This window comes from Chiloscyllium punctatum, chromosome 49 (assembly GCF_047496795.1).
Source record: "Chiloscyllium punctatum isolate Juve2018m chromosome 49, sChiPun1.3, whole genome shotgun sequence".
NCBI lineage: Eukaryota > Metazoa > Chordata > Chondrichthyes > Orectolobiformes > Hemiscylliidae > Chiloscyllium > Chiloscyllium punctatum.
In genome coordinates, this window is record NC_092787.1 from 25,879,385 (window position 1) to 25,900,244 (window position 20,860).

The window sequence follows — 20,860 nt, forward strand, 5'->3', positions numbered from 1 at the left end:
GGGCCATCACACTCACACCCTAACCTGTACATTACACAGTGATTCAGTTACACGGTGAGCCATCACACTCACACCCTAACCTGTTCATTACACACAGTGATTCAGTTACACGGTGGGCCATCACACTCACACCCTAACCTGTTCATTACACACGGTGATTCAGTTACAGAGTGGGCCATCACACTCTCACCCTTACCTGAGTCGGACATGTCTTGGAAACAGGAAAGCTGGCAGTAGCACCCAACACACTTCGAATACTGCCTGTAGGGACAAAGAAAGAAAATGATCTGCTATCACAGCTTTTGACATGCTTTGTATTTTCATCCATCCCCCTGCCATGAACTACTACTCACCCCCCACCCAACCACCACAACCAACCTCTGCCCCAGCCCAACCACCACAATCCAGTCTCACCGTGCAGGCGGTGAGGGGGACGGGGGAGCGGCGGCGAAGGGGACGGGGGAGCGGCGGTGAGAGGGACGGGGAGTGGTGGGATGGTATGGTGGGCGGAGGCATAGCAAGGAGACAATGCTCGGGGAGAGGGAATAGAGGAAGAGTGTGCAATTGATGTGAGGCAGTCCAAAAGAGAAAAGGATTTGCAAATAGGAGGGCAAGTGTTGAGCCAAGGGCAAAGACAGCAAAGTGATATTGGCAGGGAAACACAGCAGAGTGCACTGGAAACGGAAACTGTTCCTGTCACCAGGAATATTAAAGAAATAAGATGGGATGTCCAAAAGGATAAGAGCACATTTCTGATCAAGTCACCTTTCCCGTTGCAGTACCTGGGGGTGGACCTTGTGCTGCAGAGGGCAGCAGCTGCTGCATCTGTTGCTGCCACTCAGTCTCACTGGATGATTCACTCCCCAAGAACCTAGAAAGCAGGGCAATCCCATCACTGCTGAGCAAAACAGGCAGTCAAAAACATCCAAAGAGCTTCGAGAAGTAACCAGCGCCCATAAAACATCAAACCACTGAACGGGCACAAACCATTCAGCCCATCCAGTCCACACCTGCCGCAAACCTGTGCCACGCTCCCTAACGGACTCTTCACTCAACACGTTCAGCTTCGCGAGAGCCAGTTCAGCACAAACACTGAAATGACGTGCTGGGACAAGAAATAACCTCAGTGAGTCAGATAGCATTCACACAAAGTGAATTATAACTGTAAGGATGGTTATGTTTTGGTCAGACAGTTTAAGGGTCACCCCCCCTGCAGCAATGTAAAGGAAGTAAGGATATGCACCCACCCCAACGTGTCTGTTCGACAGTCCAGCTAAAACTCCAATGCCTTCAAATGATGTGCGCCAAATGGCAGAAGCTGTGTCTAAATACTATCTGAGTTAAATAAAAAAAAAAACAGAGGTATTTAAGTTAGTTTTAGAAGCTGACAGGATAGGAAGAGAGAAATTACTTTCTTCGACAAAGGATACCAAAACAACAAGGTATAACTTTATAACTGCATATCCGACAAATGTCAGCATTAGATAGCACAAAGAGCACAGCTCTCAAAGATGCATTCCATATTGTTATTAAAAACAGAATTTGCTGGAAAAACTCAGCAGGTCTGGCCGCACCTGTGGAGAGAGAGAGCAGAGTTAACATTTGAAATCCAATGACCCTTCTTCAGAATCTTGTTCTTCAGCGACAAAACTCTGCAGCAAGTCTCAAAGATTACAGTGTCAGAGGTATTGAGGATAGAGTTTCAGCTGGAGGTTCTATTATCCTGGTCTCAGGGAGGCACGAGATACCCACCCCACTACACTTACTACTTCCACAGCGAGAGCTGAAAGTGACTCAGTGTACATTACAATTGGAAAGACTTCTCTCTGACTGGGAAACAGATCATTATTTTGATGTTTTTTTGTGGAACATGCGGTGCTGAAATTGGATCCCAATATGGAGCCCTACTTCCCCTCACTTTCCCTCCTCTACCAGGGCACCCCACTGCAAGGGGGCCTTACCTAGAGCTGGCAATCCGTGCTCTTGATCACTACCATCAAGAATGACAAGGGCAGTAGGTACACCACAGTCGGCAAGTTCTCTTTCAAGCCGCCCAGCATCCTGACTTAGGAACATACAGTCATTTTCTCCCCCTCACTGGGTCCAAGTTCTGGAAGTTCCTTCCCAAATGAACATGGGCACACCTATACTAAATGAATGACAGATTTCTTCAAAAGAGCTCACCACCGTCCTCTCAAGAGCAATTAGGGATGGGCAACAAACGCAGTCCCAGTGAGGGAAGCCCATATCCCTGAATGCTTAAAAAACGCTTCACTGTGGAAAAGGCTTAACAACTGACAAATCATGGCTCAAGTCAGATGCCAGATTCCGACATGAAGTGAAGGCAGGATTGGATAGTTTACCTTTACCAAAGTAGCCTTTTAGAATTCTGGAATCCAGGCTGGGCAGCTAATTTCACAGCAGACTGACTGCGACTGCTTTCAAACTCTCCACTGACACATTCACTTCAAACCTTAAAGACTCGTTCTCAATGTTAAGCCATGTTGTGGTCAGCATGTTCCAAATAATTTCACAGCATTACCGAAAGCGAAAAAGAAAAGGCAATAGTCACACAGCACGGAAACAGACCCTTTGCTCCAAACAGTCCATATTGACTACAATCCCAAACTAAACCAGTCCCAGCTGCCTGCTCCTGGCTCATATCCCTCCAACCCTTTCCTATTCACGTACTTATCCAAATGTCTCTTACATGTTTTCACTATACCCACATCCACCACTCCCTCTGGAAGTTCATGCCACACACTAACCACTGTGTTAAAAAAAAAATTATCCCTCATGTTCTTTTTAAAACTTTTTCCTCTCACCTTAAAAATACAGCCCCTGGTCTTGAGATCCCCCATCCCAGAGAAAAGACCCCTACCACTCACCTTACCTATGCCCCTCATGATTTTGTAAATGTTTATAAAATCACCTCACAACCTCCTACACTCCAGTGATAAAAGTCCCAGCCTGTCCAGCCTCTCCCTATAACTCAAACCTTCCATTCCCGGCAACATTCTACTAAATCTTTTCTGAATCGTCTCCAACTTAATGTGGTTCAGCCACATTTGGAATACTGTATACAGTTCTGGTCGCCATGTTACCAAAAAGGATGTGGATGCTTTGGAGAGGGTGCAGAGGAGGTTCACCAGGGTGCCTGGTATGGATAGGGCTAGCTATGAGGAGAGGTTGAGTAGATTAGGATTATTTTTGTTGGAAAGGTGGTGGTTGACAGGGGACCTGATTGAGGTCTACAAAATCATGCGCGGTCTGGACAGGGTGGATAGCAAGAAACTTCTTCCCAGAACGGGGGACTCAATTACTGGGAGTCACGAGTTCAAAGTGAGAGCAAAAAAAGTTAGGGGAGACATACGTGGAAAGCTCTTATTGCAGAGGGTGGTGGGGGCCTGGAATGTATTGCCAGTGGAGGTGGTAGGGGTGACAACAATAGCTTCATTTAAGATGTATTGAGACAGATACATGAATGAGCAGAGAGCAACGGGATACAGATCCTTAGGAAATAGGCGGCAGGTTTGGATAGATATGGATCGGCCTGTTCCTGTGCTGTAAGGTTCTTTGCTAACAATATCCTTCCTATAACAGGGCAACCAGAACTGGACACAGTGCTCCAGAAAAGGCCTCACCAATGTTCTATACAACCTCAACGTGACATCCCAACTCCTGTAGTCAAAGGTCTAAGCAATTAAGGAAAGTGCACCTGCGATGCAAACTTCAAAGAACCGTGTGCTTGAATCCCTGGTTCTCTCTGTTCTACAGAACTAGCTGAGGCCCTAGTTTTAATTGTACCAATCCTGTCCTTGTTGGTATTACCAAGGAGCAATAACTCACATTTATCCAAATTAAACTCCACCTGCCACTCCCCAGCCCATTGGCTCAACTGATCAAGATCTCTTTGTAATCTGAGGTAACCTTCGTCACTGTCCACTACACCATCAATTTTAGTGACATCCGCAAAGTTACTAACCACATCTTCTATAATTTCATCTAAGGAAAAGGATAAATCTAAAGTTAAAAGATTATCCATGACAGCAAAGACCAAATAGATGAGGGTTCCTTTCTATGATAGGGAAGCCTGACGGACAACATTCAAGAATCCAACTGAGATTTCAAGAGAAATTTCTTTAAGCAGTTTGACTGTAATCTGGAACTTGCTACTGCGTTGAGTAGTTGGTCTGAATTGCACAGACGCATTTAAGGGAAAGCTGGATGAACTCAGAAGAGAGAAGGAAAAGTTCTGATGAAAGGTCATTAAACCATGACTGGTAACGGTTTCTCTTTCCACAGGGAGTGCCAGATCTGCTGATTAAATCCATTCGCTTTTGGCTTCCTCGTGGAAGAATGAGAAGTGAAGATGGGGCAGGAAAGGATTACACAAGAAAGACGGCATAAACCCCAGCATGAGGTCACATAACCCAAAGACTTGTTTCTGAACTGAGGGGCTCGATGTGATTCGACAAGACAGGGAGGAACAACACAAACTTGCCTGACAAATTTGGCAGGTGGTACCGAACTCAGCTTTGCTCCAGAGGCACCAGGTCCTTGACTGTCACTCGAAGAGGACACTTCCTCCAGCTCGATTTTAACTTCAGCAGTCGGCATGTCTTTGGGATGTGGCGTCTGGGCAGGTACCCTTGGGAAGTTGGGGAAGGACGGCAGGATGACTGGCAGCACAGATGGACGGAAGGAAGCCGGCGGATGCATGGCCACCGCAGACTCCTGGGGCAAAGCAGTTGTAATGTGCGATGGCATCAGTACTGACTGGGCAGGTATTGATACCTGAGCTGGAAGGCAAGGCAAAACACTTAACGGCAAGATCTTCAACACAGCATTATCATTATACTTTGATTCAAATTCATTCTCAGGATGAGGGTGGTGCTGGCTGGGCATGCGTTTGCTGCCCGTCCCTAACTGCCCAGAGGACATGCCAGAGTCAACCACATTGCTGTGGGTCTGGAGTCACACGTAGGCCAGACCAGGGAGCGATGGCAGTTTCTTTCCTTAAAAGGATGTTAGTGAACCAGATGGCGTTTTCGGACAATCGACAATGGATTCACGGTCACCATTAGCCTCTTAAGTCTATATTTTTATTAAATTCAAATTCCGTCATCTGCCATGGTGGGATTTGAACCCGGTCCCCTGGATTAACAGTCCAGAAATAATACCACTATGCCATCACTTCCCACAAGGTCATACCCCATGTCCCAGCAAGTACTTATCCCTCAAGAGACATCACCAAAAACAATGTGATCTCCTTCATCAATGACTCTTTGTGGGGCCTTCCCATGTGCAAATCAGCTGCCAACATTTTCTTCAGTGCAACAGCAATGAGCCTCCAAATTTAGACAATCAGTTGTTTAGCGCAAAAGAGTATATATTATTCAGGATAACTAAAAATTCCCTGCTCCTCTTCAAAATAGAGCTGTAAGATCTTCCATATAAAAGGGCAAATGTGGACCTGAACTTAACCCATCTTTACAAAGACAGCCCTTCTGAGACAAACGGGACACAGGTGCAAAGGGACAAATATCTGGAGCTGGGATTGAACTATTCAGAAGTGAAAATCAATAATAATAAGACCCAGTGACCAGTTCTTTCAGAGAGTCAGCACAGTTGCAAATAAGTCAAATGATGTTGTTTCACACTTAAAATTCGATGGTCGTGGGTATTTCGTCTGTAGGCTGTGGGTGTAACCGATACCTGGCTTGGGTTCTCTCTCCCCTTCAATGTGTGGGCAAACTGGTGACCTCACTGGTGTCTTCATTCCAGGTACAGAGTTGAGCATATAGAAGGGACATAGGAGCCCATCTGTTGAAAGCAATATCAAGATTGGAGAAGGAGGGAAAGTCTTCTCATTGCCTGCAAAAAGAGAAAATGGATTTCATTTAAGGATGTTTTAAAACACCCAGCTGAACTGAAAACCAGTTTTAAAGGTCTGGTCAATTCTATGTTTGTTTCATTCAAAACTAAGTAAATGGATGCCACAGTGTATGCAATTATCAAATACTCTTACGAGCAGGGGACATGGCACTGTAATGGTGATATCGCTGGACTAGTACTCCACAAGAATGCTTTGGGGTCAGGGATTCAAATCCTATCCTGGCAGGAGGTCGAACGTGAACTCAGTTAATAAGTCTTGGAAAGCTGCGGTCTGTAGTGGATGACCATGAAATTATCATCAATGGCAGTAAGTTCAGTCAGAGTGTTAAGAAGCAAAAAGAAAACAGATGGGAGGGAATTCCAAAGCTCAGAGCCTTGACAATTGAAGGTATAGCTGCCAACTGGTGTAACACCTAAACCGGGCTGGTTCAAAAGGCCAAGTTATCCAAGTAGAGCCAGCAAAGACTCAAGAGCTGGACAAGATTGCAGAGATAGTGGGGGTACGCAGTCACTGAGGCACATCGAATAAAGATGCATCTTCTATGACAATGACAACTATTTTACACACCCTGTCAGATTATTTTCATTGCTGACAGAATATAATAAATTCACAAAAACAAGTCCAAGTGCAATGTGGACACGGGAATTTAGAAGATGCAAAAATAAGAACAAACAAATTAATTTAAATTGATGGACTAAATTTTCTCTTCACATTGGTGTGTGTAAGTGTTTGGGGTGGTGATAATTGCTCGCAGTGATGGATTACAGTCTGCTGCAGTGAGTGGTGCCAAGCAACAAGGTCTTGAATTCCCCTTCCCTCGACTTCACTTGATGGAGGGGGCAACGCTCCCATCTGAAAGCTTGTGGTTTCAAATAAACCAGTGGGACGATACCCAGGTCTTGTGTGACCTCTGACCTTTCCCACGACATTACCGTCGATCATCACCTGGTGCCCAGCCGTTCCTCCCCCAGAGAAGTTCTGGCTGGAGAGTAGGGAGCCAGGGCTCACCGACTATCACTGTATGTGTCAACTTTGGAATGGCTGTTAGAGGGAAGAGGAATTCCCCAGAAAGATAGTTCACCCACACATGGATTTTTCCAACAATTGACAATATTTCATGGTCGTTATTAGACGACCTAATTCCAAATAAGTTTTCATTTTGAATTGAAATGTCATGATCTGCCATGGCTCCCCACAGCATTCCCTGTGTCCCTGGATTACTAGTTCAGGAACAATGCCTCTATCCGATAGTTCCCATGCCCCTGAATGGCTTTCTCCTGTGTCAGAGATACTGTAACCATGGCCCGTTGTGATTTTTACTTTTCAATGAGTTCCTCCCTTCAGTTGATGCTCTGTTCCAATTGTTTATCCCACACCCCCATCTATCTCGGAGGAGACAACTTCCAATCAAAATGCAAAGCACTAACCAGGTGGATGGAGCAGGGTCATCTCTACTACTTCACATTCCCTGAAACGCTAGTACAACGTTGGGCATTTAGAACTAGACGGGGCCTTCCATTGTGAATAATTGTAGATTAAACTTTCACTGCAGTTCACAGCCCCTGGTAATTAGACACCAGCGAGTTGAGTCACTCCCCTTCCACCAGCTGCTTCCACGCATACTCTGCACTCAACATTTAGAAACCAGTGCTGTTAGTAAGTGGGTGGGAATTTTCACCCCATCGGTTATTAGGTCCTCTCCAGAGTCTGAAGCATTGTAACCATGGCAGAGGTTCAGATCAGAGCTTTGAAATTCTTAACGATGTTTTCAGGACTTTGCTGGAAAGTCCTGGCATAGGAGGTGAATTTGGAGAGTATCCCCAATTTTGGCCAAGTTCAAACCTTGGAAGCTTCTGGTCACCCAGTTCTGGGAAGGATATTGTTAAAGCTGGAGTAGAGTCAGAAAAGAGTTCCCAGGATGTTACTGGGTATGGAAGCTTTGAGTTCTACAGAAAGGCTCGATAGGCTGGGACGTTTTCCACTGGAGTGTAGGAAGTTGGGAGGTGACCTTACAGAAGTTTATGAAACGATGAGAGATACAGACAGAGCTAATGTTAGTTAATTTTTCCCTAGGATGAAGGATTTAAAAAAAAAGAGATGAGGGGCAAATTTTTTACACAGAGGGTGGCTTGCATGTGGAATGAACATCCTGAGGAAGTGGTGGCTGCAGGTACAATTACAACATTTAAAAGATATTTGGATAAGATCGCAGATAGGAAAGGTTTGGAGGGATATGGACCAGGGAGCAGGCAAAAGTGACTAGCTTAGTTTGGGATTATGGTCGGCATGGATGTGGAAGTTTTGGAAATGGTTCAGAGGAGATTTACTAGGACATTGGCGGGTATGGAGGGAAGGTCTTACAAGGAAAGGCTGAGGGACTTTAGTCTGTTTTTGTTAGAGAGAAGAAAGTTGAGAGGTGACTTAATTGAGAGATAGAAGATAATCAGAGGGTTAGATTGAGTGGACAGCGAGAGCCTTTTTCTGATGATGGTGATGACTAGCATGAGGGGACATAGCTGTAAATTGAGGGGTGATAGATGACAGAGGTAGTTTCTTTACTCAGAATAGTAGGGGCATGGAACACACTACCTGTAACAGTTGTACACTCGTCAACTTTATGGGCATTTAAATGGTCATTGGATAGGCACATGGATGAGGTGTAGGTTAGATGGGCTTCAGACTGGTTTCATAGGGCGGTACAACATCGAGGACTGTAGGGCCTGGACTGTGCTGTAATGTTCTGTGTTCCAACCTCCACAAAGTGCACCTCAATGGCATACAGTCCAAATCAAAAAGGTGCAAGCTCAGTCCCACCCCAGGGGACTTCAGAAAATCGAGGACGGCCCACTCAGGACTGGAACTGAGGGAATGCAGCAATGTCAGAGATGCCATCTTCTCAGGTTTGAGGTAAAAGATCACTGCTTAGAATGGGTCCAGTTTACCCCAGTGATGCCCATTCCTATCACATCTAGGGCTAACAACAGCTAATCATGCACAGATAAATACCATCATAAACATCTATTCATAAACCAAGAGTGAAAAGTTCACCTATGATGATTGCTTGCTGATTGGTGATGTCAACACCAATACCAACTGGCATTGTGTCATCGCTATTGTCAGTCACAGGGAATTCTGCACGGGCTGCATCTTCCAAGACCCAGACTTCCCAGTTGACCTGAACGAGAAGCGAAGAACATTCAGAGACTTGCAAAAAGTGTACAAGGGCAGCTCCCCACCACCCTCTCAAGGTACAAATAGGGACGGGCAATAAATGCTGGGTCCATCCAGCAATGACCAAAAGTGGTTTTTAAAAAACACATCACAGGTAGAAGACTTGTATCTCCCCTCGCTGCTGCATGATCTAATCCCTCGCAGCACGGCGTTCAAATCTCTTATTCCTCATGGTTCTATCAAATTTCCCTCAGCCACTCCATTTGGTGGTGAATACCACATTCTCCTCATTTTCTTTGGCTAACAATGTGCTCTTGAATTCTCGATTGGATTTATTCAAAACTCATACGTATGGCCCCTTGCTTTGGTTTTCCCAGGAAGTGAAAGCATTTCTCCTTGTCAACCCAACCAAGTCACCTCACAATCTCAAAGAACGCCCTCCATCAGATAACCAACTTTCTCTTTTGAGCCCCAGCCTGTTTAGCCTTCCTTTGTCGGTGTAATGGAGCAGTACGTGGTATCATCTCCAAACCTTTGTTACCTGCACCATTTCCAGTGTTTCAATACCAGGGAGATGGAAACTGATCACCCAAGACAGCAGATGTGGTCGAGCCAAGGTTCAATATGAGTTTGACCTAACTCTTCTGTCTGGAGATGTGAACCCCAGTGCTTTGTTCAATGGCCTTGGTGACCAACATCACTACCATTATAGCTTGTGCCTCTGTGCTCCCGGGATCAAGCATCTACACTGGAACCACAATGGTCATGTTTTGGTGGTCTCAAGGTGAAGTTGCTGGATTAGTAATCCAGATCCCAAGCGAAAATTAGATTAGATTCTGTGCATTGTGGAAACAGGCCCTTCGGCCCAACAAGTCCAGCGACCCTCCCAGTAACCCACTCAGACCCATTTCCCTCTGACTAATGCACCTAACACTATGGGCAATTTAGCACGGCCAATTCACCCTAAACTGCACGTCTTTGGACTGTGGGAGGAAACTGGAGCACCCGGAGGAAACCCACGCAGACACAGGGAGAATGTGCAAACTCCACACAGACAGTCGCCCGAGGCTGGAATCGAACCTGGGTCCCTGGTGCTGAGAGATGGCGGTGCTAACCACTGAGCCACCGGGCCACCCGTAACACTGGGGATAGAATTCAAATCCCACCACAGGAGTTAAAGATATTTGAAATCAGTTCCTAAAACAGGGCAGTAAGGTGGCTCGGTGGTTAGCACTGCCGCCTCACAGCAAGGGACCCAGGTTCGATTCCAGCCTTAGCTGACTGTGTGGAGTTTGCACATTCTCCCAGTGTCTGCGTGGGTTTCCTCTGGATGCTCCGGTTTCCTCCCACAATCCAAAGATGTGCAGGTCAGGTGAACTGGCCAAGTTAAACTGCCTATAGTGTTCCGAGATGTGTCGGTTAGGTGCATTAGTCAGGGGAAAATGTAGAGCAATGGGAATGGGTCTGGGTGGATTACTCTTCGGAGGATCGGTGTGGACGTGTTGGGCCAACGGGCCTGCTTCCACACCGTAGGGATTCTCTGATTCTACAACAGAAGATAAAGCTCCTGTCAGTAATGGTGACCATGACAATGATTCTCGACTGATGTACTTTTCAGATGGAGAATCTGCCATCCTCACTTGGTCTGACCCACAAGTGGCTCCAGACCCACAGCACTACGGCCGATTCCTAACTGCCCTCTAACAGCTGATCAAGGTACTCAGCTCAAGGGCAATCCGAGATGAGCAGTAAAGGATGAAAAAACTAACTTATTTTATTGCCATGTGTATTTTACAGTAAGACAATAAAATACAGTGAAAAGCTTTCTTTGGTTTTATGAGTGACACTCATCTCAAGAAGAGGTTTTTAAAAAAAATCCAGATCCTATTCATTGCTAATGTACAAATTACTTCAGTTTAAAAAAGCCTTTGGAAACCAGTAGTGTTACCTTATCGGGTTGCCGAGCAACAATGCTGACTTCAATTGATGCAGCTGAAGAGGCCAAGATAAGATCCCTGTAAATAGCACAGCATGAATTGGACACTGCAGTCAGTATTCACCTCAGAACCAAACCCAGCCCAGTTCTAGACATTCAAGGCTAAAACAAAATCATCTTTTATTCTGCAAAATCTTCACCATGAAATGTTTTAACTGCTTTAGAGTGAGCTCATTTACAACAGAGACCTACACAGCAAACTTGTTGAGAGGGCTCAGTAATCTGTTCACAATTTAACTGCAGGTGAGGTCAATGCAAAACCTTGAACAGCCTCTGTCAAATAGTTTTTTAAACGAGACAACTGCGTAATGCACTGGCCAAATGGACTGCAGACTAATCAAATAAAAGCAAAATGTTGCAGGTGCTACCAAAGTAGCAGTCATTGGACTGGAAATGTTAATTCGGTTTCTCTTTCCACAGATGCTGCCAGATTGGCAGAGTTTCTCCAGCACTGCATTTTGAAACACAGACCCGCCAAGTTTGGAAACGTATCTTATCCAAGGGCTGCTCCATGTACTATCATTAACATGCCACTGGACCCTAACCAAACCCTTCACTTATAGAATGCCTTTCACCATTTGAAGATGGCCCCACCACAAATCGGTTTACTGTCTAAGTGCTGAATGTCGGGACTGCAGCAGCCAAGGTGCAAGCAGCAAACTCCCACAAACCATGAAGAATCACCAAATCCTGGGTGGCTCAGTGGCGAGCACTGCAACCTCACAGCGCCAGGGACCCAGGTTTGATTCCAGCCTTGGGTGACTGACTGTGTGGAATTTAGACATTCTCCCCGTGTCTGCGTGGGTTTCCTTCGGGTGCTCTGGCTTCCTCCCACAGTCCAAAGATGTGCAGGTCAGGTGAGTTGGTCATGCTAAATTGCCCGTAGTGTTCAGGGACGTGTAGGTTAGGTGCATTAGTTAGGGGTAAATGTAGAGTGATAGGGTGAGTTACTCATTGGAGGGTCAGTATAGACTTATTGGACCAATGGCCTGTTTCTATATTGTAGGGATTCTATGAATCTGGTTGTGTTGTTGTTTGGGAGATGAATATTGGCCAGATCAGCAGGGGAGAGCTGCTCTTCTTCAAAGTGATGCCTTTATGTTTTACTGAGAGCGCAGGTCGGCAGCTCCAACTCTGTTGAGCCACATCGGTGCTAACAGTATCGGTCTGAATTCAGCACAAAGGCTCTCAAATAGAGCCAAATCCCAGGGCACTCTGGCTCTGAGGTGAGTGTACAGTATACTGCATCTTCTCTGGTTGCTCCCAACTTCAAACTCGAAATCAGCCAATGCGATCTGGGACTGGGGCAGATGGACAGTGCTGAAGTGGGTGAGTAACGTACAGACACAGGGTGACGCTCTGGGGAGGTGGGCCCCAATCCTACCACGGCAGCAGTGGAATCTGAAGTGAAGTAATTACTAAATTTAGAATTGTAAGGCAGTCATCAGTGATGGTGACCATGAAATTACTGTGGATTGCCGGAAAAAGCTGCCTGGTATCCTTCTAATACTCTGAAGGCAAGAATATCATATCCAGTCTGGGTGACCTATCACTTCGCATCGACAGCGACGTGGTTGACACTTCATTGCTCTCTGAAAGTCTCTCAGTTTGGCGACCTTCCCAGGAATAGCCACGAGAGATGTGACAAACAACAGCCCCTTGCAAATTACTGCATTTTAGATAATCATCTTTCGAAAGCTACAACTGAATCTGCCTCCACGACACACTCAGACAGTCGCTAACCACTCCACATGGGGAACACAATCGTTCTCGACTCACCACTGGCTCCTTCTGCCAATCACTTTGACCTGTTGCCCTCCACTTCCTGACCCTTCCATCAATGGGAACAGTTCCTATCAGCTCTGTCCACTCCCCTCATGAACCTGAAGGCTGCTACCAAATCTCCTTTCCTCTTCTCCAGTCTGTCCAGGGAACTGACCGCCTTTGTCCCCGTAACCATTCAGGCCCACCTTTTGTGTCCCGCCAGCACCTCTGTATCCTTCCTGACGCACGACGCCCAGAATTGGACACAATATTCCTGTTGCAACAGCCAGTGGTTTGCCACGTTTCTGCGTAACTTCCATATTTTGGTCCGTTTTGCTCTGTTTATGCTCAGGATTCGAAATTGGCTTATTACAGGGCGTTCTGGTGTAACACAACAGTTGTATTCCTCTGCAGCCTTGCACTATGGAAACCCACTGTGGAAAATCACACCGCAGAAGCTCGCTAACAGAAAATCGCTAAACCTGCTCAGTGGAAAGCTTGCGTTATCCAAACAATTGTCAATTGTGTTATAGCCAATTAGTGTTGATGAAACGCACATTATACCACAAACACCTTTACTGTGTTTCTCCCTTGTTCTTACCAAGATAAGTCACTTCCCAGTTCTTTGCAGAAGATTGCATTCCCCTACACACCCAGCCACTGTGAAGGAGCTGGCTCCTCCTCAAGTCCCTTGTGATGCATGTCACCGTTCCCTGAGCTACCTGTACATACTGAGGCTGGGGGAATGATCAGAGCCAGGCTCTGCTGTCATGGCCCACTGAGAAAACAAAGTGATTCCGGGGACAAGTTGCACCTACCATGTCTGGAGGTCGAATCCAATCTGCCAGGTGTGACTTGTACTCTGAATCTTATCAATTTCACACATTCACCCAGTGCATTGTGAATGAAAGTTGCCCTCAACTTACCAATACTCAAAGTAGTGCAGGTAGTAGTGGTGCTGCCTCTCAGTCGATATCCCAAAGCACAGGTCATTAAAGTTTAAGAACTGGTCCTCTCGTTTCTCATCCTTTTTCTGAAAAATAAAGCACACTTTCATTTCATCACCAATGGAAAAGGATTTATATATATTCACATTAAACTGTATCAGCAATAAATGGTGCCAACGCTCAGCACTGTGAGATGCCAATGGTGACAATTCTTTAAAGAGAAGCTCTGCAGCAGCTTAACACCCCTGTCTCTTTCTCAATAACCATTTCCCAGGGGAACAGGCCAACCTACTCTTTGACTTTGTTTACCAGGCCCAGCACAGCCTCGTTACCCTAGCAACAATGGCCTGACTCACACTGCTCTGTAGCATATTCTGTCAAAGTTTCCTCAATGGCATAGACGGTTCAAGAACAAATAAACTTATATTTACACAGCACATTTCAGAATAAGTACCTACAACAGCAGGTCAGAAACTGGCAATTCTGAGGTAAGTAACTCATCTCCTGAGTCCTCAAAGCCCGCCCACCATCTACAAGGTACAAGTCTGGAGTGTGATGGGCTACTCCCCACTTGCCTGGACAGCCTGCACAGTTCAAACAATACTCAGGAAGCTCAACACTGCAGAAGCTAGAATCCCATCCACTGCCCTCAAAACTCATTCCTGTCACACTGATGCAGAACAGAAGCAGGGTGTACCAGCGACAAGGTGCAATGCAGCAATACACGGCTCCTTTGGCAACACATTCCAAAGCTACCACCTGGACCACTCGGGAGCAAAGCAGGAGACAGCCAGGAACGCTGCCTGCAAGCCCCCCCCCCACATCATCACATGGATCTAATTCACCAATGCTTCAATGTCACTGGGTAAAAAATCCTGGAAATCCCTTTCCAACCACATTGTGGGAGTGTCTGGACAAAACAGAGAGCAACAGTTCAGGAAAGCTTCTTACTTCCTGAATGCTGAGGTGGATGGAGGTGTACAAACCTCTGAGGGAACACAAACAGTGTAGATGGGGAGAAACACTTGCCCTTCGTCCAGGGGTCAATAACAAGGGACACAGTTTAAGGAGCAGGAAAACATTTCTCACCCAAAGGGGGTTAGGTTTCTGGAACTCACTGTCTAAAAGGGAGGTCGGGACAGGAACGCTCCAGATATTTAAGGGAATGCACAGTGGCTCACTGGTTAACACTGCTGCCTCACAGCACCAGGGACCCGGGTTCAATTCCAGCCTCGGGCGACTGTCTGTGTGGAATTTGCATGTTCTCCCCGTGTCTGCGTGGGTTTCCTCCCACAGTCCAAACATGTGCAGGTTTGGTGAATTGGCCATGCTAAATTGCCCTTGGTGTTCAGGGATGTGTAGGTTAGGTGCATTAGTCAGGGGTAAATGTAGAATAATAGGGTAGGGGAATGGGTCTGGGTGGGTAACTCTTCGGGGGGGTCAGTATAGACTTGTTGGGCTGTTGGGCCTGTTTCCACACTGTAGGGATTCGATGATTCCAATTATTTAGATGAACACTTGAAATGCCAAAGTATACATGGCTATGGTGCAAAGTCAGAGTAAAATAGATGGATGCATGATGACAGGCCGAAGGGCCTCAGTCCATGCTGTTAAAAGCTCTGACTCCACAACTTTCACCAAGATGGTTAAAATGAGCAACAATGACTAGACCCCATCAAAAGATAAAGGAGAAAATAATTCAGGATGGCCCAAAGTATTCCACAGTTGATCAAGTACTTTGGAAATGTGGTCACCCGCAACCTATTTGTTCGATCGGTAGTTTCAGACCAGCAATCTGCGCTTGGTAGGTGACAAGGTTGCTTTGAGGCATGAACATTGTCCCGGGACTCGGCAGGGAAGGCCTGTGGAACTTCTCAGAGTGATGCCACATGAGAGAGCAGATCAGGCCTTCATTTGAAGCAAAAACAGCAACTGATGGAGAAACTCAGCAGGTCTGGTCAGAAAGCACAGCCACCTGGAGAGAAAGCAAGAGTCGACATTTCAAGTTTGATATAATCTTCATTAGAGTTTTGATGATAGGTCAGCAGACATGAAACAGAAACAACTGTGCTTTCTTCCCACAGACTTGCCGAGTTTTACGAGCAATTTGTGTTTCTGTCTCAGATCTCCAGCGTCCCCAGTTCTTGGTTTTATTTTAGCCTTCATTTCAAAGCTCACCTGATGGTCTCCCCCCAGGATAGCAAAGGAAGCATCAGTCAGGATGTTACACCTCATTCTCGAGAACAGGCCCTAATCCCACCATCTCTGACATTGGGTATTGTGAGTTGAGCTGAAGACCTACATTCATACAGCACTGTCAAACCAGTCAAAAGACAGTGTGTCCCATGTGCGCGAGTGAGCGAGAGAGAGAGAGACAGAAAGAAAACGTACATACGTGTGCGTGCCTGAGTGTGTGTGGGGGGGGGGGGGGGGGGGGGGGGGGGAGAGGGAAGGGTGGATATTAGAGGGTTGACACATGAGGTTGGTGTGAAAGTCAAAGTGTGCACCTACCGCCAGGGAGACCATCACAAGCTCAGGAGGGTTTTCCAATGATCCATCCGCAGCCACATAAACCACCGCAAAAACGTACGTGCTGATCCAACAGATATCCAACACTGCCAAAAGAAAATGACTCAACTTTAGGAATACAGAGGGATTGCCAGCCCTAGTGTCACACTCAAACCCTCTGTCAAAAGAGGCCGGGCACAGCAAGGTGTCAGCATTCCTGTGCAGCAGCCCTGGGATTTAAAAGTGAACATTTAGTTTTTAATTGAAAGCACTACTCAGCCTACACCCAAACGTAGAGCAGTTGTGTGTGTGGGGTGCAGCAGTGTATACAGTTTGACACAAAGTAAGTGCCCTGTTATGGGGAAGTTCCCACATTATCTTTAATGGGGGAAGAGCGATCGTTGCAACTGTGTTTCAACCATTGAACTTCTCGTCATTTTACCTCATGCTGACAGTAACTCCACCCTGCCGACTGTACAGCACTCTGTCATGGTCAGAGAAGATGAGGAATCGCCTTTGAAATTCCGTGCTTGCCGTTCGGTGTCTACCCCTGGGAGGTCATGAGCAGCAGCACACAGCAGAACTGCAAACACCCACCGAGCGAACAACAGCAATCCAGAGAGGGTAGTGATCTGCCCATTGCCAGGAGCCAGCCACATGGGAACTCCTCCCTCAGGCAGCAATTCAATCACTCTCCGATTTAGGGACACCTCATTGGGATGTTCAGTGGACAGCTTTCACCTTTGGGTCAAGCGTACAGCACAGTGGTCTCCCCTAAGGCTGGTTCTGCAAGGAACAGCTACCAATGTACAAATGTGATCAATGACTTGTTCTGACCAGGTACATGAGGGGAAGCGGGATTGATGTTATTGAGTGGCAGGCTGTGCCTTCCCCCTTAATATGCATAGTCACATGTATTTTGAGTGGCCAATGTTATAGGCGGGTGGTAAAATTATACACGCAAGAAGCTTCCTCAGCCTGAGGTGCAGTCCCAGGACAGGGAAGCAGAAGCTGGCCATTCAGCCCACTGAGTGTTCCAGTATTCAGTGGCATTGTGGCTGATCTGATAATCCTCAACTCCACCTTTCGGACTTTTCCTCATAACTCATGATTCATGTGGCCCAACAAGCCCACAGCAAAACTCCGAAGAGTAACCCAGCCAGACCCATTCATTCCCCTTACCCTATATTTACCCCTGACCAGTGCACCTAACCTAAACATTCCTGAACACTACGGGGCAATTTAGTATTGCCAATTCATCCTAACCTGCCCTGTGGGCTGTGTGAGGAAACCAGAGCACCCAGAGGAAACCCACGCAGACACTGGGAGAACATGCAAACTCCACCCAGACAGTCACCTGAGGCTGGAATTGAACCCAGGTCCCTGGTGCTGTGAGGCAGTAGTGCTAACCACTGAGCCACCATCAATCCCATGATTCCCTTCCTGATTAAAAATCTGTCTATCTCAGCCTTGAACATACTGAATGATCCAGCCCGTACAGCCCGCTGTGGTAAAGAATTCCACAGATTGACAACTCCCAGAAGAAGTTCTCCTTATTTCTGTCCTGAATGACCATGTCTGGCTGCAACAGTGGGTTAAGTGTGTTGCTAATGACTGTGGGCTCAATCCCACCACTGACCAACTGCTCTGCTGCATCCCACTCTGTACAAAACCTGCCAACTCCAGTCCTTGTAGTCTGCAGAATGATTTTTGCTTTGTCCAAATTGTGTAAAAGGAGTTTTTGAGACTGAGATCAATGGAGTGCTGTTGATTGAGGGTATTGAGAGACATGGAGCAAAGTGGTTTAAAATGATCCATCCGAGTGAGATAGCAGGGTTGAGGGACCAAATGGCCATTGCCTGCTTTTATTATAATCGGACAGTTCCAACAACTGACAGAATCAAAACAGTGGTGCCAAAGATCACCTACTTATTAAAAGAAAACAATAAATTATAGAGGCATAGAGATGTACCGCACGGAAACAGACCCTTTGATCCATACCAACCAGATATCCTAAACTGATCTCATCCCAATTGCCAGCATTTGGCCCATATCCCCCTCAACGTTTCAGAATCATATACACATCCAGGTGCCTTTTAAATGTTGTAATTGTACCAGCCTCTATCACTTCCTCTGGCAGCTCATTCCATACACGTACCACCCTCTGCGTAAGAAAGTTGCCCTTTTAAATTGTTCCCATGTCACCTTAAACCTCTAGTTTTGGACTCCCCCAACCTGGAGAATAGACGTGTCTAGTTTTCCTATCCGTGCCCCTCATGACCTTATAAACCTCTATACGGTCATCCCTCAGCCTCTGATGCTCTGGGGAAAAAAGCACGAGTCTTTTCAGCCTCTCCCCACAGCTCAAACCCACCAAATCCTGGTCACATCCTTGTAAATCTTTTCTGAACCTTTTCAAGTTTCACAACCTCCTTCCTACAGCAGGGAGACAAGAAGGGAATGCAGTACTCCAAGGGTGGCCTCACCAACAGGACAAATGCTGAAATTAAAAGGCTGCAGCATTGAACAACTTCGCCCTGCCACCAGAGGGCCCTAGAGCCGACACTCTGTCCCAAACAGGGAATCATCAAAGAATTAACAGCGATGTATTTCAAAACACAGAATGAGCAAGGGCTTGCCAAACTATGTAGGATCAAAACTTTTATTTTGTTTTACTTTGAATTGTGGTCCAAAATGGGAGGGGGACTACCTTGAACCAAGGATTGCGGAAAGAGTTGTTGCATTTAAAAAGGCAAGTGACTGGAATTCCCTGACAGTCTTGTTCACACAGTTGCTTTGTTCCATGTGTGTGGGGTGGGGATTGGGGGGAGGGGGCTTTGGTGGAGGAGAGATCCCCACATTCCCCCACTGGGTGTGTGCAGAGCAAGCCTGGCCTGAGACAGAATACTGGCTAGTCTGTATAATCAGGACCAGGTATTGAGATGAAGGGGCAACAACATGTCAGGCAACAGAATTAAATTAATGTTGATCTCGCTCTTCTCTGTACACCTCTGCAGCCGGAACATTGTATTCTCCACCCTAACTCGCTTTGTATGCTATGCTCTATCTGTACTGCATGTAAAACAAAACATTTCACTGCACCTAAGTACACGTGACAATAATAAAGCAAATCAAATCAAAATGCAGAGGTCTCCAGGCTGCAACAGAGAAAGGTTCTTTCCTTGTCTGTGCAGTGGATTAACCACATTCTGTAAGCTAGCTCATTATTCTCTCTAACCAGTCACTGAAAGACAATAATTAGTGTACCAACTGCCTTTTGTCTGTCGTGAAGAAAACTCCAAATTATAAGCTCAGAGATCATGCTGCCCTGCAGATTGGTTCTATTGAACTGCACTTCCCCAGTGTTTTCTTTCCTTTTATACATTACACAAGTGCGTGTGTCAGACAGTGTGTGTGCCAGAGAGAGGGTGAGAGTGAAGAGAGAGAAGGGGTTTAAGTTAATGGTTATTATTTTAGCTCCATGTTAATAATTCAGTTTTGTTTGCCTATGACTGGCATGGTTGAGTTCAAAGTTGTGCAGGGTTTTGATTGACTTAATCAGGAGGAAATATCTTCCCCTGGAGGTCAGGGGACACAGATTTACTGTCACACTCATTACAGCGTGCAGGGGTGGGGGGCGGGGGGGTTACCGGGACAATCACAGCTATGTCAGGGTGTATCATCCAAATAGCTGTGTGGCCGGTGAGGAGCTCGATCCGGAATTAGCCACCCAAAAGGTGCAGTGGAAGCTGATTTGATAACCTTCCAAAGGGAACTCGAATTAAAACCGGAGGTGGTACGTGTGCAGGCTTGAGGAAGAGCAGGATTAATCAAAGAGCCAGCAGAGCAATGACCTAACAAATAGCACACAATCCTCCGATTACACCCCTCATACCTTGAACTGGATTGTCTGCTGTGTAGAAAGGGGGGCACGGGATAATCTTCTTTTCTTGGAGAACCTGGAAGAAAAGAACCTGACGTTTTCCAATTGAAAAGATGAGAATAACACGAGGTGGGACAGTGAACTTCCTCACTCCCATGAGAAGATCAAAGCTTTTGTATTTCAGCTTCACCTTGCTGTATCAAGCCACACCCCCAGGCCATCACCACACTCCTGAGCCTGTCAACTCCTGCACATCCCCAATGCCCTCAGCAGCCACCCTCCTCAGTGATGGCGATGGTGGTGTCTTGAATATGGTGTGTGTGGTGAGTCTGTCAGGCTGTTGCTTGACTAGTCTGCGTGGCAGCTCTCCCAATGTTGGCACTTTCCCCCCCAGAAGTTGGGGAGGTGGTCTTAGCTGGGATCAACAGGGCTGTGTTTGCCAACATCAGTTTTGGTGCCTTCATCAATGTCAAAACAGTCCATCCAGTGCCCTCCCTCTATGATGTAACTGAGTGGTAGGCTATGCCACCCTAGAGGGCAGTTTAAAGTCAACAATGCTGCTGGGGGCTGGAGCCACATGTAGGCCAGACCAGGTGAGGATGGCAGATTTCCCTTCCCTGGAGGACATTAGTGAGTGAGCCAGATGGATTTTTACAATAATCAACAGTGGCTTCAAGGTCATCCTGAGACTT

The 20,860-nt window shown here is 46.5% G+C and overlaps 1 protein-coding gene across 3 annotated transcripts in view; it reads right to left on the reverse strand.

The window, feature by feature from the left end:
• Positions 1-20,860, reverse strand: part of nup214 (nucleoporin 214) — a 120,674-nt gene that overhangs the window by 91,324 nt on the left and 8,490 nt on the right. For 2 of the 3 annotated variants that reach the window (XM_072565950.1, XM_072565948.1), the window contains exons 6-14: positions 20,181-20,244; positions 16,289-16,392; positions 13,757-13,863; positions 11,019-11,085; positions 8,948-9,074; positions 5,719-5,877; positions 4,505-4,802; positions 783-895; positions 197-261 (exon numbers count right to left, since the gene is read on the reverse strand). In XM_072565950.1, coding sequence (XP_072422051.1) covers positions 197-261; positions 783-895; positions 4,505-4,802; positions 5,719-5,877; positions 8,948-9,074; positions 11,019-11,085; positions 13,757-13,863; positions 16,289-16,392; positions 20,181-20,244 — 1,104 coding nt within the window. The remainder of the gene's footprint in view (positions 1-196; positions 262-782; positions 896-4,504; positions 4,803-5,718; positions 5,878-8,947; positions 9,075-11,018; positions 11,086-13,756; positions 13,864-16,288; positions 16,393-20,180; positions 20,245-20,860) is intronic. The other variant, XM_072565949.1, reaches the window with a different exon arrangement.